Source organism: Lotus japonicus, chromosome 6 (assembly GCF_012489685.1).
Source record: "Lotus japonicus ecotype B-129 chromosome 6, LjGifu_v1.2".
NCBI classification, from domain to species: Eukaryota; Viridiplantae; Streptophyta; class Magnoliopsida; order Fabales; family Fabaceae; genus Lotus; species Lotus japonicus.
In genome coordinates this window covers 10,529,145-10,547,724 of record NC_080046.1, presented here as the reverse complement: position 1 = coordinate 10,547,724, position 18,580 = coordinate 10,529,145, and the positions used below count along the sequence as shown (strand labels likewise).

The following is an 18,580-nucleotide window of genomic DNA, read 5'->3' as shown; positions in this document are numbered from 1 at the left end:
GACGATCACGTGGGACAATCACCACCACACCGCCACTTTATAACGCCTTAAAAGACGGGACAGTCACGTGGGACAATCACCACCACATTGCCACTTCAAGACCAAGCCCTATATGCCAAGTCAATCAACCACAATGCCCAAACCAATGATTTATTCGGAGTAACCACATGTTATTCCTATTATCAACGAACATAACTCAATTCACTCACATACTAACTCAGTTCAATGACAGAAACCAGTAAACGGCCGAAGCCTCTCAGAAAACAGAGACACACGTCTCAATAAGTTTACTCGGCCGAAGCCTCCAGAAAACATTTGGCACAAGCCTCAGAAACAGTCAACATAAGCAAGCCTACAACATTGAAAGCATACTAACATTTCAATCAATTGCCAATCAAGTTTAAACAACTTCATCTCAAACGCATGCAGTGCGGTAAATACATGCAAGACTCAAGGACACTCTAAAACTGAGTTACCCTTACCTTTGTGAGTAGAAGTTGGGCATGGAAGTTGTGAACCTAGAACAAGGAAACACAATCATCAACACAAGCCCTACTAGAAGTAACACTATCTAATAACGCTAATCAAAACCGGAAAGAAAGCTTTTAAAGCTTCAAAGATCCTTTATAGGCACGAATTGACAACAGAACTTCGTTCGCTAAAACGAGCATAACTCGAGCTACAGAACTCGGAATGACACGAAACCAACGCCAAAATTTCGACAATCGAAAGAGCTACGCAATGGCTCAGGTCATAGAGACCCAAAAAATTATTTTTGGACACGGTACCCTAAGCAATAGGTTTCGGCCACTATGAAAAATAGGGTTTCTGAACTTTTTCTTCGATCTAAATCGATTCATAGGTATTCTTAGGCGATATCTAGGCCAGGGAAACTCTCAGAAAAATTATCGAATCGAAAACTGTCGCAGGGGTATTTTGGTCAATATTTTTAGCTCGGAAACTCAAAATCAGAATTTCGAAAAACAAATTAGATGGGGTCGATACCAACGACGATTATGACGACTAATCTTAATGACACTAAGCTCATTCGAGAGTTTTAAGCCCAAAGGTTGGAACTTTAGCCAAAAATGGGTATTATGAGCAGAATTGAAACTCGGCGGCAATTCGGCGAGAATCGGCGAAATGTAATCCGCTAAACATGCTCAGGGGCACGCAGGGAATAAGTTTAGATAGAAAGATGAAGTTATTTGGATACTTTTGCAAAAAGCTCAAAACTTAGAGCACAAAAAAGCATAGAGAAAAGCGGCAGAATTTACGATCAGAAGTAAGGAATAGCATCAGTACCTTGAGGCCTACGCGTAGTAACGAACTTTGGGACGATCAGGCAAGAATCGGCGAAAAACTCTTCTCCTTTCCTCTCCTCTTGAAGCCGCAGGTTTGGGTGGGTTTTGGGGATCTTTTTTTTGTTTTTTTTCATTTCTCAAGCTACAACATATATATAGTGAATGAATTGGAAAGATATTTTGTAAAGATCAGATAAGGATGGATTGATGGAGGGATAAGGATGGATAGATATTTTGAGAAGATATTTTGTAAATATATTTTGAGAAGATATTTTGTAAATCGGTACATATTTGTTTAGATATCGGAGGATTTAACTCATAGAGTTAAGATAAAAATATAAGAGTAATATATTATATCAAAAATTTATGGGGAACTCTATGAAATGATAAAATATAAATTTGAATCACTTTGAGCAAAATAAAATAATCTATGAACCGAGAAATGAGTAGAAACTGAGCTAAGTACAATTTATAGGAAATGGAAAACGCGGAAAAATGAAAATTTCGCGATTCCGATTTTTCCTGCACATTCCTCCGTGAATCCTAAGATAGGTTCTGGCGACAGAATTCCAAAACTCAAAAAAGGTTTCTTGGAATTAAGGTAGACAATCCAAAGTCGGTGTAAAACTATTTTACCCGAAAAACTACTTTTTGCAGTGAATGTCGGATGGGAAAACTTCTTTCTGAAGAAAGATTGGAAGCATCGAAAGAAATGGGTGTACGCGTGTGGAATCTTCGTTTGAAGCTCCGAATAGAAAAAGTCTTCATCAACCGTCTATTCTAGGTTTCTTGAGCTATCAGGGTTTTAGTTTCGGCAAACCTCCGAGAATTAGAATCGGACGCTCGTACATCTCAGGGTTTCGTATCGAAACGCTTGTCATGGAAGGATTTAGAGAAGTTCTAACATTTCTCTGAAGATTTTTGGAATTAGTTTCCATCGTGTCTTTAAGTGCGAATTAGTCGTTTACTGACGCTCTCGTCCTAGGTATAATCGAATACTGCTTGTGCTATAAACTATATTGACTATAATACTATTCTTAGTCATTTTCTGAACTTTCTTCTCCATAATATTACTCCAACCATGAAACGAAAGTCAAGTTCCTCTCACGCTGACACAAAATCCTATGCGTGAGTTGGAAGTTAATTATTTATTTAATTCTAAAATCCTGGGTCTTACAATACTACCCCCCAAAAAGAAAGTTTCGTCCTCGAAACTTGGTGTCAGAGGAACTCGGGAGTGCCATTCCCTCACATAACACTTTCTAAGCTATCCTCTAGGTCTCGTTTGCCCTTAGGTTCTTGGTGACTCTCTCACAAATAACAACCTCCAGTCCGCAACTCAAGGCTAGAACTTTCCGTCCTTAACCTTGTCACTCCTATGTCAATCAAATCCTTAGTTTACTATCCAAAGTCTGACAGTCTCCAGGTTTTATCCACTTAGGACAAGAATTCTCAGACTTAAGGTCTACTACACCTTTAATAAGTTTGGACCTCTATTATCCTTTCGCTCTCTCACACTCCTCCTTGCAAAAGATACTACCCTACTCCTGGAACTCATACGACCTCTCATCAGAATCCGTCTCTTAACTTCTATTCCTTCTACTGTTTCATCCTTATGAAACAAGAGTAGATACTATCAGGTCGAACGGTAATTCTGTCACATCTAGCTTTTACCACGTCACACAAGCTAAGTCTATAACAGAATGTGTAGCACCATAATTAAATAGTACGATAAGGGAATTACCCGGGATCTCGCAGGTACTGCGGATTAGACCATCGTCCTCCCCAGCTTCAATTCCACTGATCGAGTAGACTCTTCCACCAGCAGTAGGCCTTCTAGCCCCAATAGTATTCACAGCAGCCTCAACTTTAGGAGCCCTACACTCTACAGTAGTGTGACCAGGCTTCTTGCAGTTCCAACAGATCCTCGTGCTCTCAGGACAACGATTTGCAAAATGCCCCGCTTTGTTGCACTTGAAGCAAGTCACATCCTCTAAACTCACTGCTAGAGGTCTTGGTGCAATAGCATTCCCACCCGTAGGATAAAAGGAACCAGAAGCTGTCCCCTCACCCTGAGGACGAACATACGACTTCTTCTGGAAATGCCTACCCTTGTCACCTCTTCCTTGGTTAGTCCTAGCCGGACCTCCACTTCCTTGGTAAGGCTTGTTCAGACCTTGGAATTTGCCCCTTGCATTATCAATGGCCTTAATCCCCTTGGTCTTCACCCCCAGCACTTGGTAGCGATTCAGTCCTAGCGGTTGCACCGCCCTCTGTAGCTCATAACTCAGCCCATCGATGAAGCGCTCACACATATAGCCTTCATCTATCTGTCCTCGAAAGTAGCGGAAATGTTTCGCCAATGACTCCAACTTATAAGCATACTCAGCTACGGTCATGCCTCCTTGACGGAGTCTCAGAAATTGTGCTTCCTTAGCGGCTCTAGCACTAGCAGGAAAGTACTTGTCCAGGAAAGCTCCCCGGAAACACTCCCAAGTGATAGCTTGATGGTCGGCTTCCATCATAGCTCTAGCCCCGCGCCACCAATACTCAGCTTTACCAGTCAGCAGGTAGGTCGCATAATCCACTTTCATCTCAGCAGTGGTACGCAGAAAGGTGAAGATCTTCTCCAACTCCTGGAGCCATAAGTCAGCTTCTTCCGGATCGAAGCCCCCAGAGAACTTCGGCGGATCCTGACGCTTGAAATCGTTCAAACCCTTGGTCTGAGCAGCAGCTTGTTCACGCTCCTCACGCTGAACACGACGAGCATTTTCTTCAGCATGGTTTTGTGCAGCCACCAAAGCAGCAGTAGCAGCACGTTGAGCTTCAGCGTCTTCCCTTGCGGCAGTGTTAGTAACTTGTTGTGTCATAAGGGCAGTTAGATTAGCAATAGCTTGTTCCATCGGATTCATGTTGTCTGAACCTTGAGTCTCGTCCAGTTGTGGAAACCTCTTGTTCCTGTTTTCATGAACAGTCAAAGACCACAACAGATACTCAGGCCAGAACAACACGAGGTTCTATAATAACTAACTATGTATATACTTATATCAAATGTATAATTAACGATAACTAGCATAAGGTTATTCACCTACGAACAACCTTCAAGAATAATTTATATAAACAGTAATCAAGCACACTCTTCCTCCGATTGACACCCCATCAATCGGTCTCTGAGTTCAAACATCTTAAGCAGACACTCTACCCAAAAGCTCTGGTTTTCTAGACTAAAGCTCTGATACCACAATTGTAACGCCCCAATTTCTCAACTGAGGAGTCACATTAGCTTTGGCCCTATCTAAGGGTTGGTTCAGATCCTCTACTCTGGGACCTAATTCTGTATGGCTTGAGCTGGTCAATATGGCGTGCCCGAAACGATACCATTTTCAACCAAAAGGTGTTTTCCTTTGAAGGTGTATGGGATATACATATCATGCGGGTCATGTGGTGGGTCAAAGCTTGGTGGAAGGAATGCCCCTTCTCCTCTTTTGATTTTGCTGAACATTTTGAAAAGATTCGGGTGAAATCTGTTGCCACCAAGGTGCGAGCTGTTGATTGGTGTCCACCACAACCGGGTATGATTAAGTTTAATGTTGATGGCTCATCTCGAGGTAACCCGGGTGTTAGTGGTATTGGGGGCATTTTGCGGAATGCAAATGGAATTGCTCTTGGCTTTTTCTCCAGACCTTTGGGGATGTCCTGGGCTTATATTGCAGAAGTAAAAGCAATTTTGGAGGCATTACAGTTCTGCAAAAACCACTCCTTAAGCCATGTGATTGTGGAGAGTGACTCCACACTAGCGGTTGGTTGGGTTATGAACAGATCTAATAGGCTATGGAGACTGCTAAATGATCTTAATCAGATCGATATGCTAATGGAGGTGGTGGGGTGTGTCGGTGTTGGTCATATCTATAGAGAAGTTAATACCGATGTCGATCACCTTGCAAAGACTGGTTGTGACAGATCTGAAGCACTTGTAAGCTTTACCCCATGATGTCTTAATACCAAGTGTGCGGGTGATGAAAGGATATTTAATGAAGAGGTTTTCCTCCACTAACTACTATCAAATCCCTTTCAAGACTCAATCGTAGTATAGTATCGGGTTTTGTCGTCTCCACAGGGATTGTGTTGCTACGTATTAATTTCACTAGCTAGACATTGTTTGAACAGTTTAAACATGATATGTGTTTTATTTAAATTTAGGAAAAACTATAATTAAAGGGATAAAAGAAGTTTCACGGAGGCAAACAAATAAGAAAGTGTATTTGAAAAACGAGTTCACTTGATTTACTACTTATTATCAACCAATATACTCTTATAAGATGAAATTAACATTTAAGATGTCGATAAGTGTTATTCACCCACTAATTTCTTAGCTAAGTGAATCTACCAATTAAGAACCTAGCCTTAATTCCTTAAGTCCTAGTGATCATAAAAGGAGCATTATAGCACATACCTACTCGATAAGACATTCCCAAGCTCTGTTCCTAACCTAAGAAGTTCATGTCCTAGTGGATAGAATCCTTGAGTGTCACTCAAGAAATCCTAATAGTTCCTACTAGATAATCCTATCCTAGAGAGGTGAGTATCCCAACTTGTCACTAGGTATAGATCTCTTTTACAACTCATGATATTCATACCTAAGAGTTAATGTCTCCTATTGTCACCTAGAAAACCTTAACCCTACCTAAGACATGTCTTTCTTAAGATGACTGATGCAAGGGTGGTTCCTCTCATAAACTAAATTTACACCAACTTCTCAATTGTCATGTAAATCCTAAAAAGTATTACATTGGCAAAAGATACATGAACGCGCAAAGAGAATTAATAACCCAAGACATAGGAATTTTTCTCCTTTCTATGAACTAAGTCTACATTAACTCATATCAATTTCTCAATCTATTTATGAATTAATATAAACTCTTTAAATCACCAATTAACCAATTGAAGCATTAAACATAGAGAGAAACACCAAATAATGAAAATCCATACTTATAATTGCATAAAAGTATATTGAATAAGAGACAAATCAAGTTCTATCATCCCAAATACTAAAAGAGAGTCAAAACACAAAAACAGATAAAGAGAAAAGGAAAACCCAAAATAGAGCGGAGCCATGGACATCCGGAGAAGCTGTCACCTCCTCCATGGCCCTGACACCAGCCCTCAAGGGCCTAACCTTCCTCTCCACCCAGAAATTGCCTCCAAGTCTCCCAAAGGTGTTTATTAGGTTTAGGATAAAAGAAAAGATGAAAAGATGAAAAAGGATCCTAAAAAATAGGTTTAAAACTGATTTTATAGTGATTTTCGTAATATGGGCCTATTTTGTCTTTTCTAGCACAGAAGATGATCTAGTGCAGTCAGGTGCATCGTAACACGGTGCATCCTCATGAGTCTGGACGCTGGATCAATGAGACAGCTATGTAGCGCGATCGCAGGCGAGAATACACGATAAGAAGATGGACGCGCGACACACTGGAATATGACCCTTTAAAGCTGCGAATTTCTTTTCTTTTTCCTTTTTATTTTTTATTTTCTCTCTTCTCATATCTTCTCCTAAAATAACAATAAAGTAAAATAAATAGAAGATAAAAATAAGATAATAACTTAAAATAAACTTATCTAATCCTAAATAAAACTAAATAAATCCTAATAAATATAAATAGAAGATAAAATTAATTCAAATCCTAATAAAATCTAGAAAATATTAAATCCAAATAAAAATACTAAAATTCATGAAATAAGTCTAAAGTGTTCTAATATGACTGAAATATTCTAGAAATTATATTAAAATGCATGCAAATAAACTAGAAAAATAGCCTTAAATCTCAGGTCATCAGCGGGGAGATTCATGCCTGGACTAATTAGCTTGCTTTGAGTAAAAATTTGTAATTATATATGTGTGTAGGATCATGGGGGAGACTTGCAGCAATAGTAGGCTTGTGTTTATGTGATTTCGTGAGGTTGGTGATAAGGCCAGTGGGTTATGATTGTGTGTTGGCCTTCATGGTTTTCTTTGAGGCAATGGAACACTGTATTAAATGTGCACTTGAGCATATTTTGATGTGTTTGTCCCTTCTGGTTGCTGATTGCTGTGTTACTACTGAAATTTGAAGGCTAAAGGCGTTGCTGATGCTGTTTCTAGTAGGTCCTATTGGGCTGTTGTGCACTGCTGGTGTTGTTGTTAATTTAGCATGCTGCAGATGTTGTTTGCTGTAAAAAATTCAAGACTGCTGCTAGAGGCTATTTTGTTGTTTGTTGTCGCTGGTGCTGTTGCTAATTTAGTGGCTGTCAAAATGAGGGCTGTTGTTGAATGTTATTTTGCTGTTTGTTGTCCCTGTTGATGCAAATATAGAGCATTATTCTGTGGGCTGTTGAGTCATAAATAAGGGGATGCTATTTTGGCTTTCTTTTGAGTGTTGTACTCTTTTTCCTTGCTAGGTTTTTATCCCTTTGGGTTTTTCCTAGCAAGGTTTTAATGAGACACACTCTTAAGTCGTTTGTTGTAGCCAAATAGTTGTGTAGTTGGTGGTGCTCTTCTACTCCGTGTATTGGGTCGTTGTATTCTGTACTTCGTCATGAGAACATTTTTCTCATGATTTCATTTTTCATCAATAATATTTCCTCTTTCAAAAAAAAAATGCATTGATAAAATGTGCGCCCATAATTTTCCAAGTTTCCAAGTTCATGAGGTCCTAATGCACAGATAAGGACCACACTTACGTTTCTCATCATTAGCAAAACTTCTAGATCTTGGGGAAGAATAAGATTGGGATGCCATTTTTTTAACTTAAAAATTCAAAGATAATAATGCAAATTAAATTTGTTTTTTTTGGAAAGCCAAAATATTAAGCACAAGAGGTGCTTCACCCCATTATAAAAGCATGCCCATCAACAACCCCAAGTGTAAATACCAACCAAGCTTTGGCCCTTCAAACCAAACCAAAGCCACATCAAAACAGCAAACTGAGGCAAAAGTGGGTAACATACTGCAGCAAAAGAAAGGAGACACTCAATATCTTACATGTTCCATCATTGTTCTCAAAAACTCTTCACATACATGGTGACTTAGACACTACTCCTTCTAATAAACCAATCCAGCCTTAGCATTCCAGTAACCCACCTCGTCATTTTGATTTCAGGGACACACATCCTGATGCAATAACTCGGGTCCCTCTCCCACTCATACAAAATGCAAATTAAAAATGAGGAATATAGTATTAACAATCACTATAAAACAGTTCCAATGCATCAAGCTGTCACAAAGCAAAACATCAACAAAACAAAAGACAAATACAAACGATGTTCTCTGAATGTTTAGCCCCACCACCAAATGAATTCAACCTAGTTGCCATTGCCATTACGACGTACAATCTTAACTTGAACAATATTATTTATCTCATTAGCCGTGAAATGGAGGCGGTCACCTTCGGCTAATTTGTTGTCACTAATAAAGTGATAAAGCCCATCCCCACCGAGATGATAATCAGTGAACCGAAGTCTCTTCCTCCCAAACAACTTGCAACGATACGGTTTCTTAGCACCCTCCTTCTTCAGCACCAGATTTTCCCAATTGTTATGACTAAGATATTCACGAATAACAGACCGCGGCAAGGGCTGATTAATAATAAAACTAAGTTAACGTGATTACCACAAAATAGCACTAAAATTAAATCTAATAAATCAATGCTTACCAGAGTCTGACTTCCTTTGGCAACTGAGGTAGTCACAACTTTAGTAAAACTATAATCAATTTGATTATCAACCTGGGCAACTGCATGAACACGATTGGCAACTCCACCAGCTTTCTCAACCTCGTCCTCAGTGTCAGAACTCAAATCAACTATCTCTTTTGGTGGTTCTTCATACTCTTGTTTAACAAGAATTGGATATGGAAAATGTTTCTTGTTTTCATCAAAAATTTCAATTCTAAAACGATTTTCCCCTTCATAAACAAATACCATATCATGATTCTTTTTCAGTCCATAAAACTTCACTAGTTTAGGGACAGCATCCCAAAGAACAACTCCTGAACTTCCCGTCATTACCCCAATTGTCACACAGTTGCCCATGGGATCAGTAAGCTCAACATCATTCTTAATTTGAGACTTTTTCTTTCCATAAAAAAATGCAGGAAGTCTCATGTGTTCCTCTCTCAAGTCTATAGGAATAGAAAAACTTTTTGGGGGTCTATCACTGCAACTACCAATAGCTTCCATTTCTTCAAAATAAAAACACAAGGAAATCGATCACAGTGTAAGACACATTGCAATAACAAATAGATACAAGATACAACAAATTGTAATAACAGATAGATACAAGGTAAGACAAATTGCAAGCAGCCACAAGTCCATAACTAACAATAAATTCCTATTCTAAGTTGCTTATGCTGAGAAAAAAATAGATAGGTGAGAACCAAACAACAAACACAAGATAAATCAAAACATATATACATTAACACTTGTTCCAGAACAATTTTATAATAAGATTAAATTCAAATTGTATTTTTAATGTGGTGGAAAAAAAATTGATTTCTGTGAAAAAAGTTTACGGTACCATTCTCTCAAGTCAACAAGTATTCACAATAGAACTATCTAAACACATATTTAAGGTGAAGACTGAAGAGACAAGAAAATAATTACAACAAAATATTTAATTGAAAACTAGATTAGACACCATTGACACAGTAAAAAAAAATCATAATAAATCAACTCAAACACTAATCCACTAACCTTGATTCGTGACAATGCAATCAGAGACAATGTAGAACGACGAAGGTCCCCTGTTGTGCTTGCCACCCTATGAAAACAAAAATTGCACAAAAATAAGTGTTAGATTACAAATATAGAGTTCGATTATAATAATTTTTTCGACTGTAAAAAAAAAAGAACAAAAACCACAATAGAGTTTTTGTATGTATTTGGTTTTTATAATGATTAAAAGCATGTTCTTAAATTTTTATTGTTAAGGTTTACACATAAATCTATACAAATATGAGCCTTGTTAGTGTAAAGAAGTTACACACCGACATTGAGTCATTTGATGTCATATAGGATAAAACATCACATTCATTTTTTAATAAGATTAAATTCAAATTCTATTTTCTAATATGGTGGAAAAAATTTGATTTCTGTGAAAAAAGTTTACGGTACCAATCTAAACACATATTTAAGGTGATGACTGTAGAGACAAGACAACAAATATTTAACTGAAAACTAGATCACAAAAAAACAAAATAAGATGAAGACAAGTAGTATATTAACACATACACTATGTTGAACAGAGATGACATAAAAGAGAAGAAGGCAGAGACAGAGAGAGAACCGGACGGCGGAGCTCGGCTGGGCTAGGTGGTTGCCGGAGTTCGACTGGGTCGCTGAGAGGGTCGGTGATGGCGGAACTCGGCTTGAAAGTTGAGAACTATGGAAGCTAGGGGTTGTGAGTGGTTGTTGGTGGTGAGAAAGGGTTTGAAGATGGATTATTAAGGTCTTCACTGTCTCCCTTTTCTTTCTCCTGAGTCTTTCATTATAGAGAGAGGGAAAGAGAGTGGTTGGTGTGATGGGTTTCTTATTTTTTATCCTTGGCTTCTACACACTAATGCTCCAAATTTTCCTTATCAACACCATAAACAGAGCATTGTAGAGTCCTTCTCTCCTTTCCTTTTTCATGTTCATCTTTCTTGGTATTTTTTTTCTGCACCTCTGTTACTTGCCAATTTAATCTACCTTAGGTGCAGCCGTGCAGAGATAGGAGGAGGATTGCCCTTTTTTAGATTGTTTTTAAACACCTTTGCCTTGTTGCCTATTACACTCATTGCCTTATAGAGCTTTTTCTTGTCTCACTCACCTTAATTCTTTGTTTGCTTTGTTACTTTTTCTATTGCTCTGTTTCATTTCATTTGTCCGTTGGTCACTCAGGTGCTACCCGTAACACTATTTGGCTAGAAAATACTACTAGCGGCAATGAATGCGCTAATTTCTAGCTAGCCATTTTGGATTGATAAATTTTATTGAGATGAGTGTTTATTAATAAGAAAATTGTTGATGGGTCATATCTTGCCCTATTTTACTTTAATAGGATAGATTTGATTGATGATATATGAATTTTTTGGTGATGTGTTTTTAATTGAATTGATGCATTGACGGTGTAAGTTTTTTTTACGCCGTCGACCAATTAGATTTTAATGATATGTCAAATCAATTAATTAAATTAAATAAGAAGACAAATTTATTAATTTTCTTATTAATTTTTTAATAAGAAAATTGTTGATGGGTCATAATCTTATTTATTTGCTTTTGTTTACAAATTAAATGCAATTAAAAGGGGTTTTTTTTGTTTTAATGGAAATAGTGTTTTCACACATCTTCCATCCCTCCACCCTCTTTCCATTTGTTTTCATGCAAAACAAACAAAGCATTAGGTTTAAGTAAGATTTTTGGTATGTCATAAAAAATTACTAAGATTTGGTCCCCGTAAAATGAGTAAAGTTTAATTTTCTCATCAATGTAAAGCTTGAAAAGTATCGATGAAATTTAGGAAATAGCTAGTTTTAGTCTTTGTTGGAGTGGTGGCTCCGATGAATTTGCCAAGGTGTATGTGGCATGATTACATGTAATTTTTAATTAATAATTTTATTACACATTTTTAATTAATAAATTAAAATTGAATTATTTATTATATATCATTAATAAAATTCTATAAACCCTAGTTAAACACTCAAATTATTAATTTAATCTTCTTCATATTTCTTCATCTTGTTCATACATTTCCAAAAATACATTTCTCCATCAAATTTCTTCAACATCTTCCCCTTCATCATTTTACCACTACTTTTGAATCCATCACGACTCAATTGTAGTATAGTAAAGAATTTTGTCGTATCCGCAAAGAATTGCTAACACAAATATTATTCTCCAGTTAGACTACTCAAGCAATGGATTTTCCAGGATTTATGATATTTTTACTAACAAAAAATACATTCAAATTAAACAAAGTGAGAATAAAAACAAGGTGCCCACTAGGGTGGACCATTTTATTTTTGGTCCGTCGGTGCACCATGGGTATTTTCGACTTTACACCAAGGATATTTCAGACTCTACTCCCTTTTCTCCCTCTTTCCTCACTCTCCTTACACAGGTCCTTCTTCATCCTTACACAGGTCCTTCTTCATCGTTACAGTGTTTGACATGAATGCAGCAACAACAATAAACTATGCCAACTTTACTTCATGGTAAATCAAGTAAAGTGTTTAACCATTGTAAGTTTCTCTCTCTTCCATACGCCCTTCTGTCGCCCGGATAGAAAGCTTAGAAAATGAGACCCAAAAAATCAAAAGCTAGCACAACACAGATCTATCACCCTCTTCTCTCTTATTCCTGGGTTTCTGAGATCTTGAGCTTCATCTTTCTTGTTTGTGCGATGTCTTTATTTTTTTGTGGATTTCAACTAAAAAAGTTTCAATCTATCTTCTCTTTTGTTGTTGTTTCTGGGTTTTTGGGTTTCACCTTTCTTGCTAATGTCTTGTCTTTGTTTTTCAACTAAGAAAGATTTAATGTTTCTTCTCTAGTTTCTATTTCTATTTCTGGGTTTAGTTTATTTTTTATGTAAGCCAAACAATTGAATAAATAGGCACAAGGGGTGCCTATGGGTAATACAAATGCAAAGAGTACAAAAGAAAAAGAGAAAAAAAAAAAAAAACAGAACATCTTACACATCGAACCAGAGTCACGAGAGAACAAGAGGAAAAAGGGAAAAAGGAATAAAAGGCACAGCTCCTATCATCATCAAATCAAAATCCAAAATTCCCGGAAATTACAACGCACCATTTAATACCCCTGCCACCGACTCATACTCAAACCAATTGCAGCACCACAATACCTAAATCCAAATCACAGTGAGGGATAACTAGCAAATTGGTATGATGCACAAATTTAGTAATAGGAAGTGTTGCAAAGAGGGTATGGAGATGATGGTGGGAAGGTAGAAGGTGCTGGAGACAGAATCGTAGTCGATGTTGATGATAGTGATGCAGCCGGCGATGAAAGAACGTGTTGGAGCTGGGAAAAGGGAAGCTTGTTAGAGGAGGGGAATTAGATTTCCCACCCCCTGTTTTAGAATTGCCACCCTAGCCTTTTTAAAAAAATGTCGGGACTACCCTCCGGGACTTAAACCTCCATACCAGTCCAGAGGTTGATGTTCTGGACTAGTCCGAGAGTTAAAAGTTCGGATTCTTTAGTTACAGTTAAAATAACATGATCGGTGTCGTGGCCGTCTTGGAGGACTTGCCTAACGAATTGTTGGGTTGAAATGTTTGGTTTGTAATTGTGGTGGTGGTTGAGATTGTAATTGATGAATATGCCTTTTGGTTTGGTTTTAACTTACTGCATTCTGCTGCTTGGTAAGAGTTATCCAGGACTTTAAGTTTCGAATCTATCCAGGACTTTAAGTTTCGGATCAATCCAGGACTTTAAGTTTCGGATCAATCCAGGACTATAAGTTTCGGACTGCTTCATAATTAAATTTACCACCCCCCTTTTTTAGACGTCCGAGAGTTGAAAAACCGGATTAATATGAAACTTCAAGATTCGGATCTTTCAAACCAGATACTGTCACAAAGACAGAAACGTGAAAATGCAGTGACAATAATATGGGACAAACAGACCTCGTTACAATACTGAAGGAAAATATTCTTGCTAATAATATGGTTACAGACATGGTTACAGACATGGTTACAACATTACAAACATGAATCATATTATCAATCTTCTGTTATGTCTGTTAAATCAAAGTTGGTAATAACACGAGGACCCATCCAAACAGTGTGTTCAGCCATAAATGGGGGGTGGTTGGGTGGTTGAGGAGTTTATGCAGGTCATAATGGTGGTGAGGTAGGTGAAGCTATGGAGTAATGGTGCTGAAAAAGGTGGTAGAATCTGTCAGAGGTGTCCAGAAGTTGAAGTTTCATACTAATCCGAAGGATGAAGTTTCGTACTGATCCGAAGGTTGAAGTTTCGGACTAAAACACGGAGGGACAATATTGGTTTTTCCCCACTTTTAAATGGGGTGGAAAATCTAAAACAGGGGGTGGGAAATCTAATTCTCCGGTTGTCAAATTATGTTTGTACCCTTTTTACCATCTAACAATCCTGACCATCCAATTTTAAAATATTCCAAAATTATCAGATCTGATGGTGGCTAACTATGGTTCATCGATGAACCAAAAAAAAAGTGGTGCACCTAGTGGGCACCTAAAAACAATTGGATATCAAAATGAGAAAAATGTTGGACTTGGAGTTCACCGTTTAACTACATAGTTTCCTATGATTCTACATGCAAATTTATTCATATCCATGATTCATCTACACCATTTCTACCCTACTCCATTGATTCCTCACATGAGTGGATATTTATAACTCACTTTCCTTAACATGGATTCCTCACACGCATAGTAAAATAAAGTTATCTTTAAATGACTAACAAGCCTAATTTCATTCCTAAACATTAGGTTTATTAGATGGTTAATCCTTCGTCGGACTCTAGACATCGTAGTTTCCGCTCTTATGCCGAATCAACCGATATGTTCTAGGTGTATTAGATGGTTAATCCTAGGTCAGACTCTAGACGTCATAGCTTTCACTTTTGCATTGAATCAACTGATATATTCAAGGTGCACAAACTAAACATAGCATTAAGAACGAGAGATTATTTTTGAATCATGTGATAGAAATGATATTTTCATATAGAAATCAAAATGAACAAATCATAGTTAAAGGCTACATCCAAATCCAACACAAGAAACTTAAAAACTCATATTCATGGATTCCTTCAAGCTTACAAGAAAAGAACTAAGATGACAGTGATGATCTGTGACGTCTGCGAACCATGTCCAATTCTTCCAAGGGTCAAGAATCCTTGTGCACAACTTCCTTTTTCGTTCTCCCTGAAGTTCCTATCTAAAAAGATCCAGTTTGCACAAAAAGTTGTGAACTTTAGCTATTTAAATAAAATAGAGTCGTGGATTTTCACTTGGCGAAATCATTTTTCTTCCAATTTTTGCCTTTGAACCACCTTAATTTTGCTCAGTGAGCTTCAGTATCGCTAAGAAAAAATCATTTTCCTTCATTCTTGGGTTTTCTAGCCTTCGCCTTGCTCAGCAACTTCAAGCCTTCAAAAAATTCTTCTTCTTCTTGGCTTTAATTTTAAGTCGTTTCCTACATCATAAGCTAAAATTTGAAACACTTAATGAATTTGTTGCTTATCAAAAAATAAAAAACTTCATCATATTTTCTCCCACCAAACATGCATCAACGTAGAAATCAAGGAACATTTTATCTTCTTCTCCATCATTTTCTACTCTACCAATCACCCACATGATCTTTGTTGTAAAGAAAAAGCAAAAAACCCCAACCCAGGTCGTGAAGGATACTCTCCCAAATGTTGTCGTTTCAATTTTCTCCCATCAATCCATCAAGCTTAGGGATAAGAAAGGGTAGGGTCTGGGTAGGGTACTATAGTACTCGTCTCTATACCCGCATTTTCAAAAAGTACCTGTCCTCATACCCGCGTGGGTTACAACATGATTGTGTGTGCCCGTACCCTCTAGTACCTATATGCCTATACATGTACCATTTACCCGCAATTTAGCTAACCAAAATGTAACTTTCACATTTTTCAATAGAAAACTAAAATATAATAACTATTATAAGCATTAATTAAAAAATAATAAAGACCATCCATATATTTAACTAGTAAAATCATTCAAATAAGTTTTTTTTTTTTTTTTTTTTTTTTTTTTTTTGAAAAAAAAGCAAGAAAGTTAACTATAAATTTATAATTTATAATTTCAAAAAATAATTTATAATTTTAGATTTGCTAATAAACTCCTAAACTTGTAAATTACAAACTTACTTTAGAAATAAGTGAGACTATATTAGCAATCATAATAAAGCTTCACTTACTTTCAAAAAAAAATAAAGCTTCACTTAGATTTTTTAGTAGAAATTAGAAAGTTATATTTTAAATATATTAATATATATACCTCCAATTGTTTGTGAGTTAGTATAATATGTGTGTGGGTATGGGTGCAGGTACGGGTACTATCTGAACAAAGGATCACTGAACTAATGTTTTCTATCATAATTGACCAACATAATCCTGAAGAAAAATTTTATAGTCTTCATCTATAGATTCCCTTTCATTACCACCCTCGGTGTAGAAGGAAACTTCACTCAAGTCTTCTGGATGACGTAAATCTCTTATTTGCTTAAGACACCTTTCCCTCAAGCTTCTGCTCAATTCGACATTTGAGCAAACACGTAAATCAAGAGATTCAAGATGAGGGCATCCATCAAGAATGGCAAGCAAGCCAACATTAGTGAGCCTGTTTCCTAGAAGCTGGAGATGACGTAATCGAGACATGGTTTTTGCAATAGCAAACGCCTCATCATCACACTCCAAGTCTTTGTCTTCCACCTGGTTAAGTTTAAGCACTTTCAATTGTGGGCAACATTTGCCCATGAATTCCAAAGTATCATTAGATAGGTCGCGGAATGAAAATTCAACCTCTTCCAACATTGGAAGCTTATGCACAAGCTCACTCAATTGTTCATTTGAAACTGCATAGCATTTCAAAAACCGCATCCATCGTATTGAAAGAAAAAAAGAAAAACAGATATGAAAAAACATGTTTAAGCAAAATTATGAAACTTCCAAAGAATATATGCCCCCAAATTGTAGAAATAATTAAATGTAAGTTAATTCCAAACTCACACAGTAGCTAACTGACTAATCCTATAACTAACAGTTAACAACAATGTAATTGAAACTCTAACTCCTAAACTGCATAATTAACCATAAATAGAAAGCATTATACAACTAAGGTTAAGTATTTTTTTGTTCGCCTAAAATAGCGATTATGGATTTTGGTCTATCCATCCATTTTCCTGGCAGTCTTAACTGCCAATAACATTTTGCGGTGATTTTTGTGCACTAAATAGACGGTTTTTAAATTGTCACAAAATGTTTTAATGACAATAAAAACCGTTACAAAAATAGATGGAGGACTAAATTAAGATGCACCACTATTTGTCACTAACAAACTTTACAATTTAAATTATTTATTTTGTATGCTACTAGAAAATAGCAAACTTTTAATTATTTTCCATCAAAATTCTACTTTACCCTTTTCATAAAAGTTTTCTATTTTTTGGTTCATTGGAGAGATTTTCCCTCCCCATCCCATATGTCACTCATTTCTTACCACTTGAGCTATCATACGGGGACTAAAAGTTTTCTATTTAAGTTAACTAAATAATTTAAATTTGATGAAAAATAGTTTTTTTTAAATAATGAAAAATAAATTTGAATCTTCAAAAGTCTTAATATAAAAAATTAATATACACTTTAATATATTCATTGTTCATTCTTCTATCACAGAATTCGTAACTAAATGAGAAACTAAAATATTGGTGAGAAATTTAAATCCAATGTGCATTAAAAATATAATTTGTGATTTTACGAGAATTCACAATTAAATTTGTAAGTACTACGGTATATTCATCTCAAATTTCTGTCACAATATATTTTTTAGTAGTGCCGCTTTTACGCTTTATATAAATGGGGTGCGATTCACGTTGATTGAATGGTGATGGACGTTAAGCCAAATCCCTAATGGGAAGTTAGAGTTCCAGAACCTAGCAGTCATATTTGTTATATCAAGTGAACATGGATAAAACAATAGGTCATCTATCCTTTCATATAGGAGTCTAACTCTAAGTACACAGATATGGGCCTTGTTGCAATATGACTCATATAAACATAACTCGTCCAAATGAGGTGTAAGGGTTGCCTAAAACTCCCTATAATACATGAGTCTCCAAATAAGTGGTAATAGACAAGACCGAGTCGCCCACATAAATAAGAAAGAGCTGCCCAATATAGAGTCACCCGCCGAACAAAGTAACTCGCCCAGCTTGGGTGCATCTCCGGTGAGTCGAGGAGATGGCTACGTGTATGATGGCTACGTGTGTCTAGACAATGTACTTTAGTATGATGGCTACGTGTGTCTTCATAGCTCACCATATCTTCAATAAATATCATATCATGCCTAAGGTATAAAGGCTAAGAGTGTCTCAATGGCTCATTTGGAAACATCTCATCAATCTGCACCGCACAAGCTTGGTCGCCTTAATCCCTACTATCACGGTCAACTTGCCCTCGCTCAATCCACAAGACAACACCTTCATCTTGCTCCTTGTGACCTGTTACGTTTTTTTAATTTA

The 18,580-nt window shown here is 36.8% G+C and overlaps 2 protein-coding genes across 3 annotated transcripts; both read right to left on the bottom strand.

Moving 5' to 3' along the window:
* Window positions 1-8,138: 8,138 nt before the first annotated feature.
* On the bottom strand, window positions 8,139-11,338 carry LOC130723915 (uncharacterized). 2 transcript variants are annotated; one of them, XM_057575065.1, is made up of 4 exons: window positions 10,571-11,338; window positions 10,034-10,100; window positions 8,996-9,522; window positions 8,139-8,918 (listed from the first exon to the last, which is right to left on the bottom strand). In XM_057575065.1, exons 3-4 carry the CDS (start codon window positions 9,518-9,520, stop codon window positions 8,646-8,648), a joined length of 798 nt encoding a protein of 265 aa, XP_057431048.1. In that variant the 5' UTR covers window positions 9,521-9,522; window positions 10,034-10,100; window positions 10,571-11,338; the 3' UTR covers window positions 8,139-8,645. The 2 variants fall into 2 exon arrangements, with proteins under 2 accessions (XP_057431048.1, XP_057431047.1); XM_057575064.1 differs by having other exon boundaries at window positions 10,626-11,337.
* Window positions 11,339-16,433: 5,095 nt separating this feature from the next.
* LOC130724879 (putative F-box/LRR-repeat protein 23) lies at window positions 16,434-16,940 on the bottom strand. The gene has a single exon (XM_057576149.1). The coding sequence runs from the start codon at window positions 16,938-16,940 to the stop codon at window positions 16,434-16,436; it is 507 nt and encodes a 168-aa protein (XP_057432132.1).
* Window positions 16,941-18,580: the final 1,640 nt, after the last annotated feature.

Bases quoted from the DNA above. Each gene is read 5' to 3' on its own strand.
- LOC130724879 (XM_057576149.1), bottom strand. From the start codon at position 16,940: ATGCGGTTTTTGAAATGCTATGCAGTTTCAAATGAACAATTGAGTGAG.
- LOC130723915 (XM_057575065.1), bottom strand. From the start codon at position 9,520: ATGGAAGCTATTGGTAGTTGCAGTGATAGACCCCCAAAAAGTTTTTCT. The intron at 8,919-8,995 runs GTAAGCATTGAT...ATTATTAATCAG, and splicing joins CCAAAGGAAGTCAGACTCTG to CCCTTGCCGCGGTCTGTTAT.